The 23,391-nt window shown below is 40.9% G+C and overlaps 1 protein-coding gene across 1 annotated transcript; it reads left to right on the top strand.

Annotated features, from left to right (window-relative positions):
- The first annotated feature begins 83 nt into the window (after nt 1-83).
- On the top strand, nt 84-22,012 carry stx5 (syntaxin 5). The gene is made up of 9 exons (XM_022252986.2): nt 84-236; nt 2,049-2,297; nt 3,872-3,945; nt 4,881-4,936; nt 9,892-10,004; nt 14,005-14,136; nt 14,941-15,028; nt 15,690-15,936; nt 16,649-22,012. Exons 2-9 carry the CDS (start codon nt 2,091-2,093, stop codon nt 16,806-16,808), a joined length of 1,077 nt encoding a protein of 358 aa, XP_022108678.1. The 5' UTR covers nt 84-236; nt 2,049-2,090; the 3' UTR covers nt 16,809-22,012.
- Nucleotides 22,013-23,391: the final 1,379 nt, after the last annotated feature.

Raw genomic sequence — 23,391 nt, 5'->3', positions numbered from 1 at the left:
TATACTGAAATAAGTTTTGGTATCGATTTTTGTGATGTTCACCTCGGCTACATCTAGTGTTAATAGTACTTCTATTGTCGATAAAGAATAATCGATTTTTTTGAACTTAGTTACCTGTTTCTGACGTGTTAAATATCCGACACATGAATTTCCTAGTTCCTGCCTGCTGTTTTTGTTTTTTCGAAACTTACGACTTCGTCGAGCATTTGTGGGTACCATTTGGTGTATTTTCGTAGGTAAGCTTTGATTAATTAAATAGGGTTTCTGTGGTTTATTATCTCAAAACATGCTACTGTAGTGAGGATTAACCGACGATCGGCATGATCGGAGCGGAGTCCGAGTAGCCTAGGCTAGCCCCACTACTGGCACTAGTGTGGCACCGACTCTCAGTCTCACTCCCGATCCATCCTTAGCCACACATCCGTATGCGCAATTTCGTGTCGGCGTATTGAACATTTCGGTGCACCCACTTATCATCGTGGGTGCAATTTCATTTGCACACGAACATGATTCTTGACCTTTCCGCTTTCTAAAAACCATTTATTGAATGATTTCACTCACGTTATTGAGGTATTTTCCAGTCTTTTTGCCTTGATCCATTCAATCTATGGGCTCGCTCTCTCAGTCACCATCTTTAAAATAAGATCGTTGAACGATACGTCACTTGACCCCTCATCATCTCGACGGCTGTTCCATGTCAAGACATATGTAATAAATGGGCTGAGCGATAAGATACTACATGTACCAATGGGCTCTTCCAAAACTTTGGCAGCAGTTTAGAAGTGTTGACATGGAAGAGCCGTTGAGACGCAGGCAGAGAATCGGGCTAACACTTGTGTGGGCACCTTTCGCAGGTCGCGTGCATGGCGTATTTGCACATACAGTGTACGTACTTCCTACTTCGAGAACTCTAAGTCACTATTCCGTCACACTCGGTGTGACTTTGATGTTTTAGAATCAGATTTTTGTGGTGATCTGATTCACAGAACATGCTGGTGTATTAGGCCAAGGCTAAATCAAATGTGCTTCATGTGGCCAACGGTACGCTGCTCTCCCCTACAGCGATATGCCCGTATACCGAATTTTTGTTGACTTTTTCAAGCGCTTCGAAATAAAAGCATTTTCACGATTGGAGTTGCTCGAAATACAATGTATGCCATACCCTCTCTGCTTCTAAATCAATCTTTCACTACGTAATCTTACCTCCTACTTTTTGAGAAATTTGCAACTAATTTTTGAAATCCATATTGACGTTGACAGCTCGAATCATCATGGCATCAAGTTTGTGACCCCTAAACTGTGACCTCACATTATGCAAATACAGCACCAGGAGTTCAGATGCGACGCAGCCGTTATTGAGTGCCAATCATACATTGCGAGAAATATTTGGCTGAAAAAGATAAATTGACAAAATGCTGAACATATCTCTTGAATCTGGTTTCAGAGATGCACAAAGATCTGTACATGTTAAGACAATTATGATATTTGCATAATTAATTAATTCATGCCATTTGTGTTTGTCAGACTGCGCATGTGTTGAGCCCACAAATGATCTCACTTGCTCTGCATCTTGGTTCGACCATTTGCAGTGGCGGGGATGACATCTTGTGATGTTTTCACGCAACATGTGCTGTGCTGTGTAGCCGTGACAGACTGCACGACTTAAAAAATCCCCCCTGCCACCGAAAATGGTCAAACCAAGATGCGGAGCAAGCACGGTCATTGGTTGGACAGGGTCAAACCCTAGTCATTGACCCTGGAAAAACTAACAGCTCAGCGCATGCCAACAAAGTGTTAGATTTCACACGTAAAACAGTCCTGAACTGCCCAATTGTAGGAGTCAGTGGGAATTAGAGATTCTAGTGATTGTTGTAAGGTTTGTTAACATTTGAGAAGAAAAGAGAAATTTCCCACTCAAATCAGAAACTCTCCCAACGTCAAGCTCGAAGTCAAGTTTGTCATGTTTGTGCGATTCAAACTGTACACACATAGGGAGAATATTGACGGCGTCACAACAGGTTTTTTTTGTGTGGGTTTTTTATTTTCAGTTACACGTGCCTGTAGTCCCAGTAGCATGTCAGGATTGACAAATGTTGGCAAGGCGTAGACACACCAATGACACCGGTTGGAACCAGCAACAGTATCCTGCACATAGTAACTGGACAGTAACGACACATAGCGTTGAGCAGGAAAACGGTCGTCTCACAGCCCCGTTTGAGCAGCAAGAGATGACCTGCCGAGATAGAACACAGGAGTTCAACTCGGCCATCAAGTCACTGCAGTCAAGACAAGTCCATGTGCGTAATTCTTTTTTTTATCTGCTCTCAATTCTAAGCACTCCCTCATTGGCATAATCAAAGTGCGCACATGCATTCAACCAGACATTGGTCGCACATGCTCAGTGCAGCCCATGTACGTGTTGAAACCTGCACATGCTCACGATGAGTTCCTACTAAAGGACCACAGTTGCTTGTAAAAGCAAATTATTCCCACATGGATAAAATAGGCTATCCGAAGCTCATACTTACATCAAGAGTGCAGAAATACCAGCCCTAAACATTTGGGCCTCTTAGTCATGTTAGTACTGTGCATGAGAGTCCCAGAACTTCAGATACAATAGGCAAAAACATGGAACACGAGATGTGTGCTTGAAATCAGTATAAAACCCATACATGTAGGTGCTGCATCAATCAACTTGTCAAAAGAAATAGACTGGCACCATTACCTACAGTAGTCTCAATTCTTTATGTATTCTCTCCATAGCTGTACCACCAGGCTATTGAGTGGTCAGTCTTTTCAACTAGACGTGCACTTGGTTGGTTCTGGAGACTTCAAGTTGGAATCACTTGGCGTCACTGTCACAAAATATTAAAGATACCTTTAGTTCAGAAATTAAATTGAGACTTTAAACTGGTGAAAAGCTTTGTGTTTGTCTCATGACAAGTTTTGGATAATTTTATCAGAAAGATTACAGATATTTGTTTCTGCACACCAGCTCCCAGTCTGCATACATGTACGTACACTGTTCAAGCAAACAGAATCAGACCTTACCGTACTTACATGTATGTGTAAGGGTCAGGCTCAGTTTGAGGCCTCAATACAAATTTTGGAAAGGAAGTTTTTAAAGTTTTTCTCTACCAAAGGGTAAAAGAAAAGAAGTCATTTAGACATGGAGTTCACGAGAGCGATCGGATACACACAAATCCTACATGTATTTGTGGCAGCATACATGTACATGTAAATGACAACCTGTGCATGCACCTGTGTACATGTATGCCATACATTTTGTAAGAACAAATCCCTTGCATCAAACTTACAAAAAGTTTGGGTTTACCTGGTGAAAAATATATGCAACACTGCAGTGGGAATACGGGCGATTCAAAATATATTTACCGGTAGTGCACTATCAAGAGTTTGCAACGCATTGGCCAATCACAATGCGCAAAATTTGTCGACCCTTTCCAAACGCGTATTGGGTTGACAGATTTCACGCATTGTGATTGGCCAACGCGTTGCAAACTGTTGGAGGCGCACTACTGTGAAACTACATTGGATAAGAGACTACATGTACGTATGTACATGTGTACAGCACAAATGAAAATGAAGATTTTTTCCTTTTTTCCTGTAAAAGAAGAAAATGAAATAAACTCAGGCCCCAGAATTTTTTTCTCAGCCTCAATGCCCCTCCTGGTAAATTGACATTACTGCAGCTGTATATGTATGTCATTAAAGGTGGTGTCGTGCTGAAAACGATCACGTATTCCATCAGTTTCCTTCCAAATTTGGGATGTTCAAGTTCAAAAGTGTAGAATTGTTGATGAACAAATTTTTCTAGAGCAAGCTGTCATATTTTTTGTTCTTCTTCCCATAGGGCAATGGAGTGGCAGCCAACAGACGAACCAATGCAAAGACAAATCAACACACCGAGTTCATGTTAATTGCCAAGTAAGTGAAGTGGTTGGGAATGCTTTGTCAATTTGAAAATGTTCATCTGGATTAGCCTTTCCAAAACCAAAAATTTATGCTGGTTGTTTGTGCACATGAAATTGAAAAAAAAAAAATTCCACTGAAAATGCTTGTCGAGCACATTCCAATTACATTTAATCATAGAGCTTCATTGTATATTAACTTCAAAAGAGCACTTATTTCTCATTTTTAGAGAAACTTTGAAACTGTCCCGGGTGTAGACAGTTTGTGTGTGTTTCTAGGAATTGATTAAGATAAGAATGAGTGGATTTGAATAATGTGCTACAGTATACGAACATGTGTTTGTGTACATATATGCACATGTATATTCTACAGGTATGCATCGGAATGTGTTTCGGTTGATTAGGCAGAGCAAAATGAAATGCTCTTTTACTGATAAGTACATGTAGTTTCTGTGCGCTTCAGTGGCACTGCAGTATCTGTGTATAGAGTACAAATTCCCATGTACATTATATACATTTACATTTAGCCACACTATTTCAAGCTTTCCAAGTCGGTGCACATACCTTGCCCAGCATGCTTGACTGTACACAGTAAGATAATGCCTTAGTTTGATATTTTATGTACATGTATAAGCACCAGTAGCCCTGTGCCATTAACATACAGGAAGCCCAGTTCTTGCACACCCATTCAGATATGAGGTCAGTTTAAAGGCTTGATGACAACTTTTGTCCCATTTTGTTACAAATTGGGAATTCATTATTTTTAGTAGTGGACACAGTCCTGTCTTACTGACCTGTGATGATCATAAATTCGTCAACAGCGCCCTCTGTTGAACCACAGCAACCTCATAGCTTTGCTTCATTGATCTTTTCTCAATCTTCAGGGGTGCTGATATTGGCCTAATGCTTCTTTAAATGTAAATGTCATTTTACTTGTATCCTTTTTTTCAGACAAATTGGAAAAGACATCACAAACACCTTCACAAAACTAGAAAAACTGACAATATGTAAGTATGAGGTTTTTCTCTTGAATTATCTTAGCAACCGATACACCTGTACACAGGTACAGGACTGTGTCATTCCACATGTGTAGATGTTTCTGGAGTTTCAAAGCAGAGTGAATTAATTCTTCGCAGAATTAGATTAATGTAAAGTAAGCAGAATTGAAACATTTCTCACCGGGTGTCACTCTTTAAGACATGCTGTTTGGGGATTGGGTTGAGGCAAGGTGTAATCTCAGTGTTCTCCATGCTCTAAATTCAGTTAGGACTCAAAGGAATGCATAAATGTACCGGTACATGTATGTACCAGTACATGTGCGTGGATACACTGTACAAACCACACATTCCAAATAGTTCCCTGCACATACTATACGTGTATTGTGAACATTGAAAAATGCCACCATTCGTTCAAGGTGGTACTCAGTTACCACCTCACTTTACAGAGATGCCCACCCACCCACCGCTGGTTGTACACTTTGTGTATGCAGTTTGGAGTTCATGCGTGGTTTTTTGTTTCAAATTCCCCACCTTCATCAGAACCCTCATCCACTCCTGTCTGCATTCCAACATTGAAAGTGTCAATGGCTTGCTGTCAACAGAGATTGAATGTCTCCTTTTCAACTGACTTGGCTAGTCTATATTCATCATTCCTGAAATATTCCAGATAATCTGTAATGTATTTTCCACCTGGGTCCTTTGCACTTGATCTTTATGGCCCGTGACAGAGTTGAAGGGGCATGTTGTTTCTGCCTTGTTTTTGATAATAAAAATCTAGGAATCAGGTATTCAGATCCATTCCTGGCTGCCTTGCCTTTGTCCTACGGTACCTTTCTTGGCACAGATCATCCTCTCCATCCGAGCAATTACTTTTTCTTATTTTTCAGTTTACTTTCTGCTAAAAATCCCTCAAGGAATGACAAGAAAGCCAGAGACCTTCGTTGCCTTGCTCTGGCCAAGATCTCTTCTTAGAAGTTTGATTTTGACATGGAGGTTCCCCTTACCGAGGAATATCTCTCTTGTGTCGCCTATAATATTCAAATATTCAAATCCAAGAGCACTTAGTCCTAATTCAGCGTTGAAACGTGGGATGCACTTGCTTTAAATAATCAAATTGCTGCAATGAGCAGAGGAACCCAGTAGACTTGAGCTTTCCTGTATATCTCTGTCTTGATTCCATCTGTCAGAAGTAACATCAAATGGCTTGAAGATATTCATGTTTAAAAATTAAGAACTGTGCATGGTGTATGCATTTGTGTAGGCCCACGTGAGAAGTAAACGTTGGTTTAAATATGTTACATGTTGGCTTTTTAGCTTTTCCAATGGGTTTCACACGTTTGAGTTTGGTTTGTCCATTTGATTGCGGCACTTCATGTAAAGAGACATCATTGAATGGATGTCTCATTTTATCATTTCTCATTTATCATTTTGTAGATTCCATAAGGCTTTAGAAGAATTTCTGTTTTGACAATGTGACCAGTTGTGGATTCCATGATTGTCTCATTCACTAAAATCATATGCCAGACCATCATGAACTATAACATACATACCGGTATGTACATGTATCTTTCTCTTGTACTGAGCGCCGCATGTTCACACACGTACATGTAAGTAGCCGCGCCGAGGCTCACGTTAGGTATCAGATATCCTCATGTAAACTGCATGTTTGGTTACAAGCACTTTGAAAGTCAGCATTAAAGGTCCAAATAACTTTGTCTTCATGCAAGCGTATATTTCTCGTAACTGGAAAATAATTCAATCAAGGGAGCAGAGCATTTTCAAATTTGCGTGTAACAGGTTAATCCCACAGGAACCCTACTTTCTGTTCCATAAACCTTACTTCTGAAAAATTCATTTACCTACATGTACATGTACAGTACACGTATATTAGTCACAATATAGCCAAATACGAGTACCAAAAATATTAATTCTTGTGAGTCCTTGAACAATATTTGTGCAGTATTTCTCACCACATTGTCATATTCTGGAACAACCCGAGGTCCCACCTCAAAGTACATGTAATTTGTTACAGTAGCAGACCATGAACAGCTGTCATGTTCAAAATAAACATGATGAACACTTGGCCTGCCTCCACAGACCTCCTGGACATTCTGTGTGTACAAAACATATACGGGGATTACTTTGGGGATTACTTGGGAACGCTTGCAGTGTACCCAGCCAACTCTGTGTAAGAAGACATGTTGCAAGATTGTGTTATACACAGTTCTAGTGCCTTAAAGCATGGAGCTTCATATACATGTACATTGTACGTGGACAGTGTATTTAAAGCGTTTTTAGTGCCCACACAGAAAAGGCATTGGTGTTTTTGTGGTCGATGCTTTGCAGTTCCATACCTCCGGAGGAGAGGAGTTAAGGCGTATAAGACAGGCGTGCATAAGTACATTGTAGCGATTTTGTTGTGTTTGTTCAGGTCAGTCCAAACAAACTGACCCGCTGAATCCAGCTCACCTGCGGTTACGAAAAACCTGGAAACCTGTAATGCGTCTTGGATGATTAGGCGAAGCCTGCTCTCCCCTGCAGTTTGCCTGCCCCGGGTCTCCAAAGCTTCTGCTACACAGTGATTTGTTTGTCATTCCTTCAGTGTTAAAATTGGATTTAAATCCTTTAATCCTTAATCTTGGACATGCTGGAAACTACATGTATTTCTGATTTGCTTCACTCATACTTGTGTCATTTACATGTAGACAGACATATACCCGTGTAGTGAGTGTGGCAATTGTAGACATGTACATGTACAGTGTACCTGTATATGTACATGTATGTAGTGTCCTATATAGTGTCTAGTGCAGCTCTTCATTTTGCCATTTAAGAGATACGATGTACCGTATGCAATCTCAATTTCTGAGAAACAATCTTGAGTTTTAGAAGAGAAATTGGCAGCTGTAGTTGCTGTGTAGAAATATTTATAATTATTTCTTGCAAGTGGACTTTCCAGATGAAATGAACTACATGTACTCAATACTATTGAAGCAATAACTTGGAATCAATTTACATTGACTCAGTTGATAAGTAAATGTATGAGTCCATCCAGTGACAATGCTTCTAACAAGCTGTTACTGTACTTTGTAAATATACATACATGTACATGCATGCATCAAAGTCAAAAGCTCCCGAGCTTGAAGGTCACCTTACTGCATTTTGCAATGAACTGGAGATGTCTATATAGACAAATACAGACATGTACATGTATACATACATGTATGTGTTTCCTCGCAAAGCCTGAAACAGTCATAATCACAGGCAGACTACATGTACATGTATTTGCAGACACATGTACTGTGGATTCTAAATATGATTTTGTGTTCACTCCACTGCTCTACAAAATTATCCAGGTACAAGTACACATCTAGGCAGACAGGAAAATAGCAATATTTTTGTAACTTTGTGCTGTCTGTGTTGGCATGCATTATGTTGATTACTTTAGTCAGTAGTATTAGTGTGAATATTTTAATTAGTATTTTACATGAACCAGACAGGAAAATAGCAATATTTTTGTAACTTCGTGCTGTGTGTGTTGGCATGCATTATATTGATTACTTTAGTCAGTAGTATTAGTGTGAATATTTTAATTAGTATTTTACATGAACCAGACAGGAAAATAGCAATATTTTTGTAACTTTGTGCTGTCTGTGTTGGCATGCATTATATTGTTTACTTTAGTCAGTAGTATTAGTGGGAATATTTTAATTAGTATTTTACATGAACTAGCTTAATTAATTCTGTTCAATTGATTGATTGATTTGATTTATTAAAATTTATTGTCCATGTAAAAAACATCAAAATTTGACTCCACTGGATAAAAGCACATTACCAAAATAAAACATGTTATAAAAGCAAATAAATATTATAACAAATTATCCACACACACTTGACACACATTAAATACAATTGTCAAACTAAAAGCCCACCAATTACTTGCCAAGAAGAAAAAAAAAGACATCAGACATACTCTGTTAAAGCGACATGTACATAAAACACATTGACAATGCCAATTCAACGCCTGTTGCCATGCAGGGCAAACAAGGCTCAGCCATAAATAAAATAATTAAAATTTAATAATTGCACAAAGGGCAAATTGATTAGTTACCAGTCGAAACTGTAACCTATAAAAAGCATGTTTTGGTTGCGCGTGTGGTTTTGGTTTTGTTGATTTTGTTGTCATTTTCATTATAATGTACGTACCGGTATTCATGATTTAAAAGATACAAATTCAGCAATAAACAGATTAAGGGCAGTAGTTTTAAGCCCTCATGCTCATTAGTTGGAGTTTGTTGACATGGTTCTAACACTTGTCATCAGGCCAGTGTAACTGTCCTTACTGTTTCGATGACAAATGTTTAGGCTTAGTATGGAAAGGAAGTGAGCATTTTGCCACAGCCAATGCAACCATGGAGGAAGGAGCATCTGCCGCCAGTGGAACCCAGTTCTTTGTACATGTACCTTGGTCATACTAAACATGCTAAACAATCACGCTAAACTCAAATTTATTGTAAGGCAGATGGAACTTTCATAAGTATTTATTTCATTACCACACATAATACCGGCAATTCACAATCGTGCATGCCCAAGAGTTTACAACGCGTTGGCCAGTCACAATGCACGAAATCTGTCTACACAGTGCACATTTGGAAAGGGTCAACAGATTTTGTGCATTGTGATTGGTCAATGCATTGCGAACTCTTGGAAGCACACTGTTGTGAAAACCCATATTTTCAGTGGCAGTATCATTCGGTTAATAGCTCATCTAAAATGTACAACTGCATCTTCGGGTCAAGCTTTAATTGCTAGTCAGCTGGCTCTTCACAATGTTTGTGTTCATGTTGGTCACACAATTGGTCACTCAATTTCATTTGAGTCACCAGAGTGAGAGGTGGGCTCATTTTCACGTTTTCATATTTGTCATGCTTGTCTAAAATGATACATTCCCAATATTTTTGCAACAGTGGCGAAGAGGAAATCTCTATTTGACGATAAATCTGTTGAGATCCAGGAGTTGACCTATATAATCAAACAGGACATCAACAGCTTGAACAAACAAATTGGACAACTGCAACAGGTGAGTAAATCCACACTCTTTGCCATTCCTGAATCTCACAAATTGTTAAACATGTACCTCTGTCTTGAATACTGAATTTCATTGGCCAAGTCCGATTATGTGACTGGACAATAAAAGGAATGTTACCCTCAAAGTTGGACATCGCATACCAGTGACATCACATTGTGATGTCACAGACTAGTCCCTGTGTTGCGTAATTTCCTTTGTTCCTGAAGTTGGCCGAGTGCGTTGCTGAATGGCAGTGATGTCTTTTCAAATGTGGCCAGATTAGTGTGCAGTGGTACTGTATCACTCGTCGTTAGAGTGCTGGAGCACTTTTGTGCCCGCCGATAATCCGCGGGTGCTGAATGCCGCAAACACTTGTATACTGTTTCAAAACAATGATGGATGTGCTAATGCCAGCTGAAAAATGATGGCAATTCCCAAGAGCTCGGTCATTTGTTCCGAGTAAGGTCCTCTGCAATAAGGCCCAGCTCATTTGTCCTATTTCGGGCACCCTGGCTATCCGTACAAACCCAAGGTACCCAGTACCGGGAATTCCGGCACCAAGTAGTTAACACCCTTGTGGAGTCATAGCACCCTTGGTTTTGCTGGGGAAGGGGGAGGGGTCCATTGGATGTTAAAACATTATATCTCTCATCATACTTGGAGCAGTCAATCATTGTTAAATGTCAGATAAACTGCGTGGGAGCTTGTCATGTGAGAATATCACCACTACTCATAACCTTTAGAGTTCTGGTGCCCCAAACACATCCTTAAAATCCTCCTCTCTTCAAAGTTGAGTTTAATGTTTCACATTGTACCTTTGAGCACCTGATGCCTAGTGTGGCTTGACAGTAGTTCCTTCAGTCACTCTATGAATTCAGTGTCATCTGCCTTCCAGTATGTACATGTAGTAATTATTACCCATATCATGACTAACGTGGCAGCTTCTCTTCGCATTGAAAAAAAAAAAAATTGTCGTTTTGGGAGTTCATTTCCACTACGAGAATGCTGAGAGGAAAACAGTGCATTAATGAGGGCGGCAAACAAATCTAAAAATTTGATGATGTCACAATGCGGCTCTCGCTCCCCCAGAGTTTCTTGACCGTGCGGCCATAACAGGGAAAAAATGGATAAAGTACATGTAAGTTAGATGTCATTCTCTACAAAATGACCGCGGCCATCTGCCTGAAATTCATCAGGAACTTACTCCTGTTCAAATTGGGAGGGTTCAATTTTATCGTATGTGATGATCAACATTGTTGATAGAAAGGTGATTCCAAGTCACTCTGTCTGACCTCTTTTAATCACAGTTACGTACGAGGAAGCTCAGTGCTCACGTACATGTGTGCAGGCGTGTTGGCCCTGAAATAATGAAACAGTTGTATAATTGCAGAGCCATAGTGTGACAGCATCAAAACAGGCTTCAATTGGATGATCCCAATGAATTGCAATTTCAGTTTGCCTGATATGAAGCTGTGGCAAATGTCACTGCAGATGTTTTATAAATATGCTCGCATAACTTTGCGCACATACATATACATGTATACTCGTACATGTAAATGTATGGTTCTGTACATGTACATACCGGTATGTTCATGTCCAGCATGTACAATGCAAAAATGTCAAATTGCATGCAGGATTTTCTCTCTTTGAAAGATTTCTTTATTCACAAGATGTGAAAAGCCGACTGTGAAATTCATAAAAAATAGCAGCCTTCCTTGAAGCATACACGTTTAACTTGCAGCCGGCACCAAGTTGGATTTGTGGATCCTCTTACAATGTACATGTATCTGCCCACTTTTATGATATTTTAGTTTTTTAAGTTTACAACTTGCAAATTCTGACCACAGTAAATGGGAAAAATGGGAAGGAAATTCCACTAAAGCCAAGTTACTGGTACATATGCATGTAATTTGACTTCAAAAGGATGTTAAAAATTGAAATTCAGACCTTAGCCTGTTTGGAGTGGTCACTGTTTGGACTGTTGCCACATACATGTACATACTACCGGTGCATGTACATACATGCTTGCACATCTCACAGCGGAAATTCCTGCAAAATCCCAACACGTTTGACATGTTTGAGGATGTTTCTCATATTATACAGCATAAGTCACTTTGTTCATTCAGTATGTGTAGATTAGACTCTGCACTGTGCACATGCTTTTATCATCATTAGCTGGTACCCTACTTTCATCCTGTACCGGGTAGCTCTTGTCGGAACATTCCTACAGTCTGAACTCTGTGAATTGATCATCCACTTCCCCCCAAGACTCCAGCAATGGGCTTTTTCTCAGTGTGAGAGCACAGACGCGCACAGCTGTTTGCTGACTTTGCACCCAATCCTTTGTCTGGCCGAACCGAGACAGCCGAGTTGGAACTTCTCTCTGTCTCCTTTTGGAGCTGCGCCTCAAGTTTCCTGCCTGAAAACCGCTGATTGTGACCCGCAAAACGTGTGATCCTTTTAATAAAATCCAGGCATGAGATAACAGGAAGATTTGCTATTCAGCCTTTTTCTTGCCAGCGAGCAGTGTATAACTTGAGACTTCCTCTGCACAACAAAGACCGGAACCATTTCCATGAAATGCATCAGGCTTGAACCTTGATCAGTGCACCCAATTTTAAAAATATCTCTAATTTTATTAGCAATTTCTAAAGACCACCCTCCTCAAAAAAGACCAAAAAGGAAATATGAACTACATTGTACATGTAGATGAATAGTGTGCTCTTCATACAGGTAGATCGATATGGTATTATTTTGTTAAACAGTTGCCTAGTACATGGACATGTACATGTAGGTATTACGTGCTGTTTAGAAAAGACTGCATGTTTATCTTGATAGAACACAAGTGTGCATCAGCCCATGAGAATGCTTGGTTGGATGAGAATGGAGAAAAATGCCAAGAACCATAGGTGACTGCATCCTGAAAACCAAAGACATGGATGCTTTGCTTTCCTCCTGCCAAATAGGAGACTGAAAAGACTTCTCTTTAGTTTGTTCGATTTTTCAAAAACGTTGTTTTCGTCGTGTTCACCTTGGCACGTGTACTCTGCATTTGAAGGTTGAAATGACGCACTTCATGTACCTGCTTACAGAACGTAATCCTCGATTTTGCATCCAATTGAAATGCATGCCACGTAAAATCATGCCCATATTCGGACTCAAAATGAATTTACATGTACAAGTTGTCAGCCCGTCCTTCCAATCAATGCTCCATACCCAACTTCTCTACACTGTGAGCACATTTGTATGAAATATTCAGTACCAGCCCAAATCATACCAAGATTTTCAAATGCATGCACTCGTTGGGTACCAGATGCCTAAACTGGGGTTAGGATGTAATGTAAATTCAATTGAATGTCAATGGATTTCTTCTCTCTGCATACATGAAAACATGTCAATTACCAAATGGTCAATTCAGGGTACCCCTAACCCCCTAGGGACCATTGAAATCCTCTATAACCTTGTTGGGTTCAGCACGGTTAGGGTTAAGGTGTAATAGTCCTCCACCATGGATTTCACAGTATTATGGTTTATTCGTTTTTAACTTGTTACTGGTATGGATACATGTACATGTACACAAGTAGCGAAATTGAAACAAAGTCAGTGTTGTTTGTGAAGTACATGTATGTGTACGTGTACCGGTACATGTACATCTTCTTTTAAGCTTCATACATGTACAAGTAGCAGAACGAAGTTTTGGTTACATGTTCATGTTCATTGGACATTTTGCCTGAATTTACCAATTGATTTTCCATTTTTTGTACTGTGCATGTACATGTACATGTATGTGTACTTGTTAATGTACAGTAAGTACATGTACATACCGTACCGTACATGTACGTGTACATTGTACACTAGTTTGTGCACATGTGAACAGTTCATACTGCTGTGTGCACCAGTGTAAAACTCTTTTTTACTCAGCTGCTCTGATCCGTGGGATCCATCCGTGTTGTACTACATGTACTGCAGTTGTCTGGTTGTGTTGATTTGCATGGATTGCTGTTTTATACAGGTTGTACGCCAGCGAAATTCCCAGAATGGCCGCCATATGCAAACACATTCCAATACGGTGGTTTTGGCACTGCAGTCAAAGCTGGCCAACATGTCCAATGACTTCAAGACAGTACTGGAAGTCAGAACACAGGTAACTCCCTCCCGGCTCCCTCCCACCCCCATCATACATGCACATGTACATTAATGTCCCACTCCAAAGCCACTTTCTTCCTCCCAGAAGTAAAATAAATGCACATGCAGTAGTTTTAGCTTCTCTGTTAAAAAGTGTCAGAATTCCTGCAATGTAGCTGGTGCGTTTTGTTTAACCTGTTGATCCAAATGCGACATATTGACCAATTTGCAGTTGTGTGTTTCCAGACACTCTTTTTTTCCCGTTATCAAATTTGTGACCCCAAATCCTGTGAGAACTGAGACTGGGCTCTTTCCAGAAAGTTATTTTTTAATTTTTAGTAATGTTTATATCTTATACACCTGTAAGAGCCGTCAGAGCTCAGATGACAAAATGTTTATTATTTGTACATGTATGTGTGACTGATTCAGAAGCTATTGTCTTTAACACTTTTACCATGTGATGGGTTTTCCCAGTTTTCACATACAATACTTGTATGTCCAGGCTGTGGACTTCCCAGCTGCCACACTTGATGATGTGCTGACAGAGTCTTGGCCGTATTTGCCTGTCAGTTCAATACACTTCAAACTGTCTTTGTCCTTCCAGTAACTTCATCATTTTATCGCGTTTAAAATGAAGAAAAGGAGGGGAAGCAAACGGATGGTGTGCTGTAAATCTCATCATTCTCTAATGTGTTCTTAATCTCACTGCATTTGGCTGAGATCTCCCTCCCTATATTGTTTGCGTATTGTTTGTCACGTTCTTTGTGTGCATTGAAAGCCTACTCACTGGATTTTTTTTCTCCTTCCCTGCTGATGAATGTAGAACCTGAAGGATCAGAAGGACCGGAGGGAACAGTTTTCCCAGGGTCCTATCGCCTCAAGTCTTCCACCATCTGCCATCAGTGCCTCAGGTAACAGCCAAATTTTGTCCATTTGACCTTTAGTTTTTGGTTTTTTAAACCACCTTGAGATCTTTTGAGTGTCTGTTTTGGAGCCTAAAAATATCCCCGCAGGATAGAAGATGTCAGCTAACTGGCAGAAAATGTAGCTTGGAAAGGGCCAGATGTTATAAAGTTAATCCTAAACTGAAGTTCAAGAATTCTTTTGAAATAAAAATCTGATGATATGGCTGAAACCGCAGTTTGACTTTCCAACCGAATATTGCGGCCAACCTGACCAGAAAAATCTAGATAATCCAGTGAAACCTGAATATCATGGCTGTCCTAACCACTGAAACGTTGGTATTAAGGCCATTTTTAAATCAAAATCCAGTCAACCTCTACATTGTAGCCAGCCTGTCTAGTGAAAACTGAAATGTCCAATAATACCTGTTCACTGTGGTCAGCCTTCTAAATTGAACCTGGACAACTTGTCCAGAAAACAAAATGTCAAATCATAGCCAAATGTCAAATTTAACTTCAGTATATTGGGTGAACCTCTCAAGTAAAATGCGAGAAAGGTCATTACCTATCAATTGTGCTCACCTGTCAAACTCACTGCATAATATGGACACATTTTGAATAAGTTGATTTGAACTTTTGGTTATTTTGGCACTGTTTTCCATACCCCCAGGAGGTTCAGTTCTCCTCCAGGAGGAGCACAAGGGCGACTTCTCCATCGACATGAGTGGGGGGATGGATGGCCCCCGCCACCGTGGTGGTGGCCCCATGCAGCAGATGGCCCTGGTTGAGGAGCAGGATAACTACATCAAGAGCCGGGAGGAGACCATGCACAGCATCGAGAGCACCATCGTGGAGCTGAGTGGCATCTTCCAGCAGCTTGCCCACATGGTCAAGGAACAAGAAGAACAGGTGCAACGGTAAGGATAGGGGACGGGGGGAGGAGGATCCCATTACTAAGGAATTCAGCCTTTTTGAGTCCGTGATCAAATGTCCATTTTTGTACAGTTTCATGTACGCAAGTGATATTAAAGAGGTCACAGCAAAGCTTAAACCATCAAAACTATTCCACTGGACCATTCCCCCACCCATCCGTCCCCTCCCCGAAAAACAAATTATAAATTCACCAAAGTACATGTACCTGTACCTGAGAGAAAATGTTACTAATCGATTTTTAAGTAGAAGAAATAAAAATGAGAGATGTTGCCTCAAGGAACGATTCTTGTTAGAAATGAATGTCAGGCCAAAAGTCAAAACTTTCAAAAGGCTACACTTCATCAGCCAAATACCACAAAATACTGGCACCTGAAAGTCAACAGTAGGACATTTCTCCCTGCAGCGTCCTAATTTGCTGTGCACTTTGAAGCCCCCGACTAAACGAATACTACAAGGCACAACAGGCCATGTACCTTGGTCAGGTTGAATTTCATCACACAATATGCCTCCACAGACTTTCCAGATGTTTTTGCGTGTGCACAAAACAAATGAGGGATTAGATATTTATTCATGTCCACATTGACAATGACAAGTTTATGTATTTCCTCGATACGAGGATAAGCCAAACTTTAATAAAGAGCCCTCCTGTTCAGCTAACTCACCAGAAGCTGTCTTGTTTTTTCTTTGGCTCAACAGAATTGACAACAACGTTGAAGACACGGTGATGAACGTGGAGGCAGCCCACAGCGAGATCCTCAAGTATTTCCAGTCGGTAACCTCCAACAGGTGGCTCATGGTCAAAGTCTTTATCGTTCTCATCGTCTTCTTTGTCATATTTGTCGTATTCGTGGCCTGAAGCCCCGTCTCACAAATGAAGCCCAGACACTCAACCCAGTCACCCAAACAGTTAATTCATTCGGGATGGTTTTTACCTCAAACTGTTTACAATGTCTCTCTGCCTCGTGTCATTTATAGGAGATAAAAAGTCAATTTGAAATTGTCAAATTTTATGGATTGAGAATTGAAATTTGCCTGGTCTTTGTTTTTATTTACTTCTGTTGTATTTGCTTCTGATGTGTTTTCCGGTGGTATCTTTACTGTTTATGTCAAAATTGCAGCAGACAAAAACTTGCAAGGGTTGGAAATTTCATGATGTGTTACTTTTCCAGTTTACCCTTCACTTATCTTGCTGAGGTGGATAGACTTAACAAAGTGTGACTTTTGTGAAGTCTTTTATTTGCATATATATATATACTGACTTGAAGTAATTCACTGCTCCTATGCCAAGCTTTTAAAGTCAGCACTGGTGGTATCACCTTAATCTCGTCAACTGAGCTGCATTTCAAGGTTGTGGCTGGGGCAAGAAACGGCATATGCACTGTGGGAGTCACTAGCTTGGGACTGTGGCGCTTTTCCGTGGATGCTTGCGCTGTCCGCCGTCACTGGCAAGTACTGGCTGAATATGTCAGGCTGACACCCCCTCAGTAATAAGACTTCAAGATGCTGATGACGATGGCGTGCCAGTTGTGTGAAATGCCTGCGCTCCACTGCACGCACCTGCCATTCAAAGACGATTCAGAGTTTTTGCTCATTCGATCGAAAATTGGCTGTACAAGGCCAGACACTGCATGCCATTCACCTGAGCAAACAAATTTATGCACATCGGTAATGTGTCCTTCCTTTGGCTCTTGAGAAGCTAGTCAGTGCCGTTGTCATCCATCAGTTTGGTACCTAAGGTCTGTACAGTGACAACACAAGCAGCCATGCATTCAGCACGAGTGCTGTACTATGGCTGCCGACCTTTTTTCTAACCCTCCTACATGTACATGTAGGTCCCTCAAAACCCACCAGAAGGTTAACCAGAATTCTTTTTGCATGTTTGGAGTTACCCACAGCCAAGCTCTGGTTTGGATGAAATGATTTGGATGAAATAAAGTGTGTAGAGAATGTGCCAGTGGGTTTCCTTGGAACAAGTTTCATTTGAACTTTTGGTTATTTTGGCACTGTAGGATTTGGGAAGGTTCCTACTGCAATAGAGGCTGGGGATTTAGGACTCATTTGCAATCATGAAGCTAGGTTGCAATTTGATTTTCTTTGACAGATTTCAAAATCGATACATTGTAAAGTGCACAAACATGTACAGTGTACTCACACTGTCATGCCGAGTCCCAGGAGAAGAGTTCCAGTTTGATTGCTTCAACAGTATGTTTCGGTTGAATGTGAATCCCAGCAGTTCCAAATGTCAACTCACTCCTCTACCTTATCGAAATGTTATCTCATTTTTCTCCTTTTGGTTTTTCTAATACCCCACACAATTTGCCGCTCGGTCAGGTCAGATTGGCACCCACTCTCAGTTGTTACATTTGGCCAGCAAAAACACATCACGCAATTTGAGCTGTACCCCATTGTCTCCAGCCGGTATCAAATTTCGGTCATTTCTAAGGGCTCACTAAGACTTTGCTTCAGATAATGCCGAGACAGTGGGAGTCGGGCGCTTGTAATTACGGATATTTGAAAGGTACGCCCACCTGTTCTCTGCACCTGTTGTTCAAAGACGGAGAGGTCCTGCTGTCACTGGTAATTCATGTAATGAGATACAAATTGTGGTGCTCTGAGAGACTTCTTAATTGTCTCCAGGTAAAGTCCAAGTTTATTAATGCAGCTGTGAAGGCATGACAGTCTAAACTTCAAGGGACGCCTCGTGTTAGGTTGCGCGCAATAGCCTGTTGGACAAAAAATATATTTTTTAAAGAGTGAATTGGGTCATCCATTCAGGGAAACACCCACTTGCTACTTAGCCTTTTCCCTACCAGCAGTTTTCTTTTCTTTGTCCTTCTTTAAGAAGGGCAGGGTTCACAAGAGAGGTAAACTTCATCAGAGTTGAGCAAATTTGAACTGTGCCAAAAATTGGGATTTTGAAGATCACGTCTGTCACTTTGTTTGCCACAGCCACCCAACCCCATGTACAACATGAAAGGGTAGTTTGTTTCTTTGTTAGTGAGGGATCAGTGGCTTATCAATACGGGGAGGGGGGTGGGCAAGGTGCCAGGAGTTGAAAGTGTCAGCATTCATGAAACAGTACTATCATCTCTCTCGGGGGGGTCTTTTGCAGATGAAAAAATTGACAGTTGTTTTGGGGAAAAAAAATTCAGTTCCCCCCAAAAAAGACGGGGGGGGGGAGTGAACAAACTCTTTCCCCAACCACACTTCTATGGGATTTTTGTGTTGGTGATTGTGAACTCGCATAACAGAATAAGTGGCTGAAATAAGTACCAGTGTGTCCCCCCAGGAAATTCTCCCCATTTGAAATACATAAACAACCTATGCTGCAGCTCATTGTCTTTTGGTGCCCCCTTGAAAAAAATGTGCACACCCCCGGGTGCCCCCCCCCCGATATAATACCCCTAGTTACGCCACTGCCCTTGAGTTGAGCTGAGTTGGAGATGCGAGATGGATTTTTTGTTGTATGTTGCTAGTGTAACTGTAGTGAATATATTCCTAAATTCATGTTGCTGCCGATGTTCAGAATACATCGACTAGGATGTCTCCTGTTTTTTAAGCAGCTATATTGTTGGCCTTACAAACTCGATTATTGCACCCCGCTCCCTCTGTACATGTATCTATTGTTGTTTTGGTCATTTTTATTGCATTTCACTGAATGGCCACTGTGGCCTGAATTTATATGTATACACGTATGTGCTATCGAGGCTTGGAATTGTAGCCATCTTGCAGGGCAGTTATTCCCCCCCCCCCACAGGGAAACCTCCTTTGTGCATACCCTGTGGAACAAAAGCACTGGCCCGCAAGATTGCGGCCGTGTAAACCCTCTATAGAGTCAGGCAGAGATTGGTCTGGCGTTTTACATGTAGGCATGTTTACCCACCTGCTGCTTATTCCCATGCCGTTCTTGTGGGAAGGCCCTGTCATAGTCTAGGAAAGATTCCAGCCAAAGTCAATATTAAGTTCAGTCTATGTTGATGGTGATATTACCGTATTGTCTTCGTAGCCACAAGCCTATGTCACTTGCACAAAAATGTTGATGTGCTACCATGCAGATGGTGTCGATTCGTGGTGTCGATGACAAAATATGTGCCAATTTCTTATTACTGATTCTGCAAATGGGTATCGTCTTGTGGCTTTTAAGTTTAATACTGACCTCCCCCCTCCCAAGGTTATTTGCCGGGCACTGGGCTGATTTTCGCTTGCCACCTTAAACGATAATTCAGTTCTAAATGTCAGGCTTTCAACATACCAACCACACACTTATTCCTTCATTTTCAGGCCTTTATTTTATCCCTGTTTTCGGTTATGGTTAGTCATACAAATGCCTCTAATTTGAATGCGTCGACCCATGTTTTCATCCCATCAATTTTCAGAGGTGGTTTTGTTGCAGCTAAATGCAGCGCTCTCTTGCTTTCACTTTATTCAGGTTTTTATATAGCAACCTTGCATAATGGAACGAGTCACATTACACGGGGCCTTTCTCTCCTCGTATGTAACGTTTTATTTTCACACGTGTTATTAATCTTGTTGTTTTGTATCGAAGTCCTCGAAATGTCAGGCCTCCAATATTGAAGTCATTCTCGGTGTGATTTTGAAATTCATCTGCCGTTCATATACATGTATTCCTTGTTGGACGTTAGTGCACAATTGCAGTTGTTCCTTGTCTTTTAGATATTGGAGGGCCTCGTAAACCGGGATTTTTCCAATCGATTCGGTCATTGTTCAGATTGCAGAGGGTTCGGGGGTGTTCAAGAAGAGAATATTAAACATGATTTTTTTTTTTAAGGCAGACAGCTTGTATGACCTTTGAGTGACCCTTTCGTGGGTTCGAAAATTCGCTGCTCTCCCTGTTTTTAATTTAATGAAAGAGTAACATGTCCAAGGAGTTGCAGTGGATTTCACTCGCCCATCATTGAAGTACCATTTCTCTTCAATAAACTGTTTGATTGTCTTCAAACACAGAAGTGTATCGTGGTCTGGAAAGCAAGGCCACTGATATTTCGAGACACCCACCATGTACCGACAGACTGACGAATAACTTTATTGAGAGAGTGCTCTGCAGTGAGATAAGATACCGGTTCGGGTCCAACCGCTGTCCGTTTTTATGTATCGCATTCGAAACATTTTCGATACCGAACCTGGTCACTACCGCTGGCTTCTTTCATAATTTATAATTCACCTTGAGAAAAAATACTCCCTAAAGGTTTCTTTTCATCGTGTAGACATACTGATCGCATTGGTAGGGACAATTAGGAGGTGGGTTTCTTGCTTGCATTCCACTCTTAAAAAATACAAAACCTCTACATGGGGTGGAACTGTCTTACGTTCTGCCGCATCTCGAGGGACTTTGATCAAATGGATTGGCCAATTAGTTCACCCTTGATATGATTCCCTCTACGAAGTTACAGGCAAATACCTCGAGCAAGCTTCCATGGCTGTTTTCCCGCGCTTTGGCACTATTTATAACAATCCAGCCGACAGGGCAACAGGCTTGTGCACCCTTGAAGTTGCGCCGGTCTTCCTGTTGGCCGTTTTTTACAGCTTGAGACCATCTGTTCCTTGATGTGGTCCGTGTAACCTAGAGAAAAGGGCTTCACGAGATATCTCTTCGCCAGCAAAGAATTTGGCCAAAGCAGAATGTAGTTGTCCAAGTCCAAAGTACTGATATGCGGGGTACACAGCCTGGGTTGGCTAGTGAGACAAATTACTTAGATTTTTTCCCGTAAAGGCCTATGGTATATGATGTAGCCAGCAAACTTTAAGTACTTTTTCAGCCCTCGTTTTTTGAGGTTAGTCCCATGTACGTGGACAGTACACTCTATTAATTCAGATTTGTCCCTGTAAGCCAGCTTTTCCCGCATTCTACTCCTGTCAAAATCCTTGTAAATCTTGTACATTTTATCGTTTATTTTAATAATTTAAGTCGATTTATTTTAATGATTGTCATTACTGCACTAAGCGTCACTATTCTAAGCTCATATTTCAAAGCAGAACAAATGTATTGTAACGTAAATAAAGATGATCATGAATAAAAATATTAACATTAGATAATTTGCAGCCAGTTTGTTTTTCTGCTTTCATTTCATGATGTTTACAGGATCGGGCATTTTAATGACCTTTTATAATTATGGTGCCCAGATTGGCAAAACAAAACAAGTATAGTGTTGAGATTTTGTTGACGCATACAAGCCACCCTCAGCACCCCTGAAAAACAGCCGAAATCAAGAAAATGCAGTTTATGAATGTCAAATGAGAACAAGAGTATTTAAATTTGGGTGTTTTTCAGCAAAGAAACCGAGACTACGTGTATCTGTAATTCTGTTTTCCATTTACGGTTTAATGTAATTTTCCGTCGTCTCGAGACATGAAAAGGACGTTCGAAAATCTGACACTCGATGGTAATGTGTAGACAAGCGTCAATAATCTCGAGATGCAGTTTTAACTGGACGTGTTGTATTCTAGTAAGTTTATCAGATGGAGTGTTTAAGTTACATGATAGCAAAATCTGCCAAATAATTCTGTTGTCAATTCTGCAATTTGCATTACAAGAGGCCCTCTCTGTTAAGGCGAATGTTGACTTTATCATGACCGGCGATACACTCCCACGGTTGGCCATCTGCGAAGCGAGCCCCGTATATTTTTGTTTTCCCGGTTCAAGACAGGCTCACCGACGGTGCTCTTTGTCCTCACAGTATTTCCAATTTTGATTCCGGTTGTTCCGGATTAGACTGCATAATAATGCAGACGTGATAGGCAGCAACTTCGAGGCGCCATTTAGGCTGTGCCGCATACATATGTACATGTACTTGCACGTTTACTACCGGTATGCAACTCCTGTTTTCCTGATTCATATTCACATTTCTACAGAGGATCTTTCACTGTTGCCAGGACGCACATGGCAAATATCAAATCTTGTGGGCCTAATAGATCTGATCTCAAAAAAATATTAAATCTCCCATTATTATTGTATTCGGAAGAAAAATGTTTCACTACTGCAGATTAGTACATTTGTGGCTAATTTCAGGGATACTTTGCCCACATTACTCCGTTACCCTTTCCCCACCCCGTCAAGTTTTCCCCCGTCAAGATGGAATGGCTCTTGTACAGAAGCAACACAAAGTAGGTTTCAATCAAAATCTGGATTGAAACCTGAGACACTTCTCATGCAGATTGATGTGTTGAAATGGCAGTGGCCGAGGGGGCAGGGTGCCATTTACATGCACGTTACCCTTTCACTCTGAAACGCAAGTGTGCCATATCTCCGAAAAACATAATAATCACCATTACCGCTTGACAGAAACAAACCTGCAGGGACTCGGACAAGAGAGGGGAAGTCCCATAAAGAAAAAACACGCGGCATTCTTAGAGTCGTAGGCCTAATGATACCAGTTGCAATTGGTGAGCGTTATTACAATGAGAGGTCTAACAGTTGTGAG

The sequence above is a fragment of the Acanthaster planci genome, linkage group LG01 (genome assembly GCF_054643075.1).
Source record: "Acanthaster planci isolate LZ-2023a linkage group LG01, COTS_SCS, whole genome shotgun sequence".
In the NCBI taxonomy this organism is placed as follows: domain Eukaryota; kingdom Metazoa; phylum Echinodermata; class Asteroidea; order Valvatida; family Acanthasteridae; genus Acanthaster; species Acanthaster planci.
Note: the sequence above shows the minus strand (reverse complement) of the source record. Positions and strands in the feature narration are given on the sequence as shown.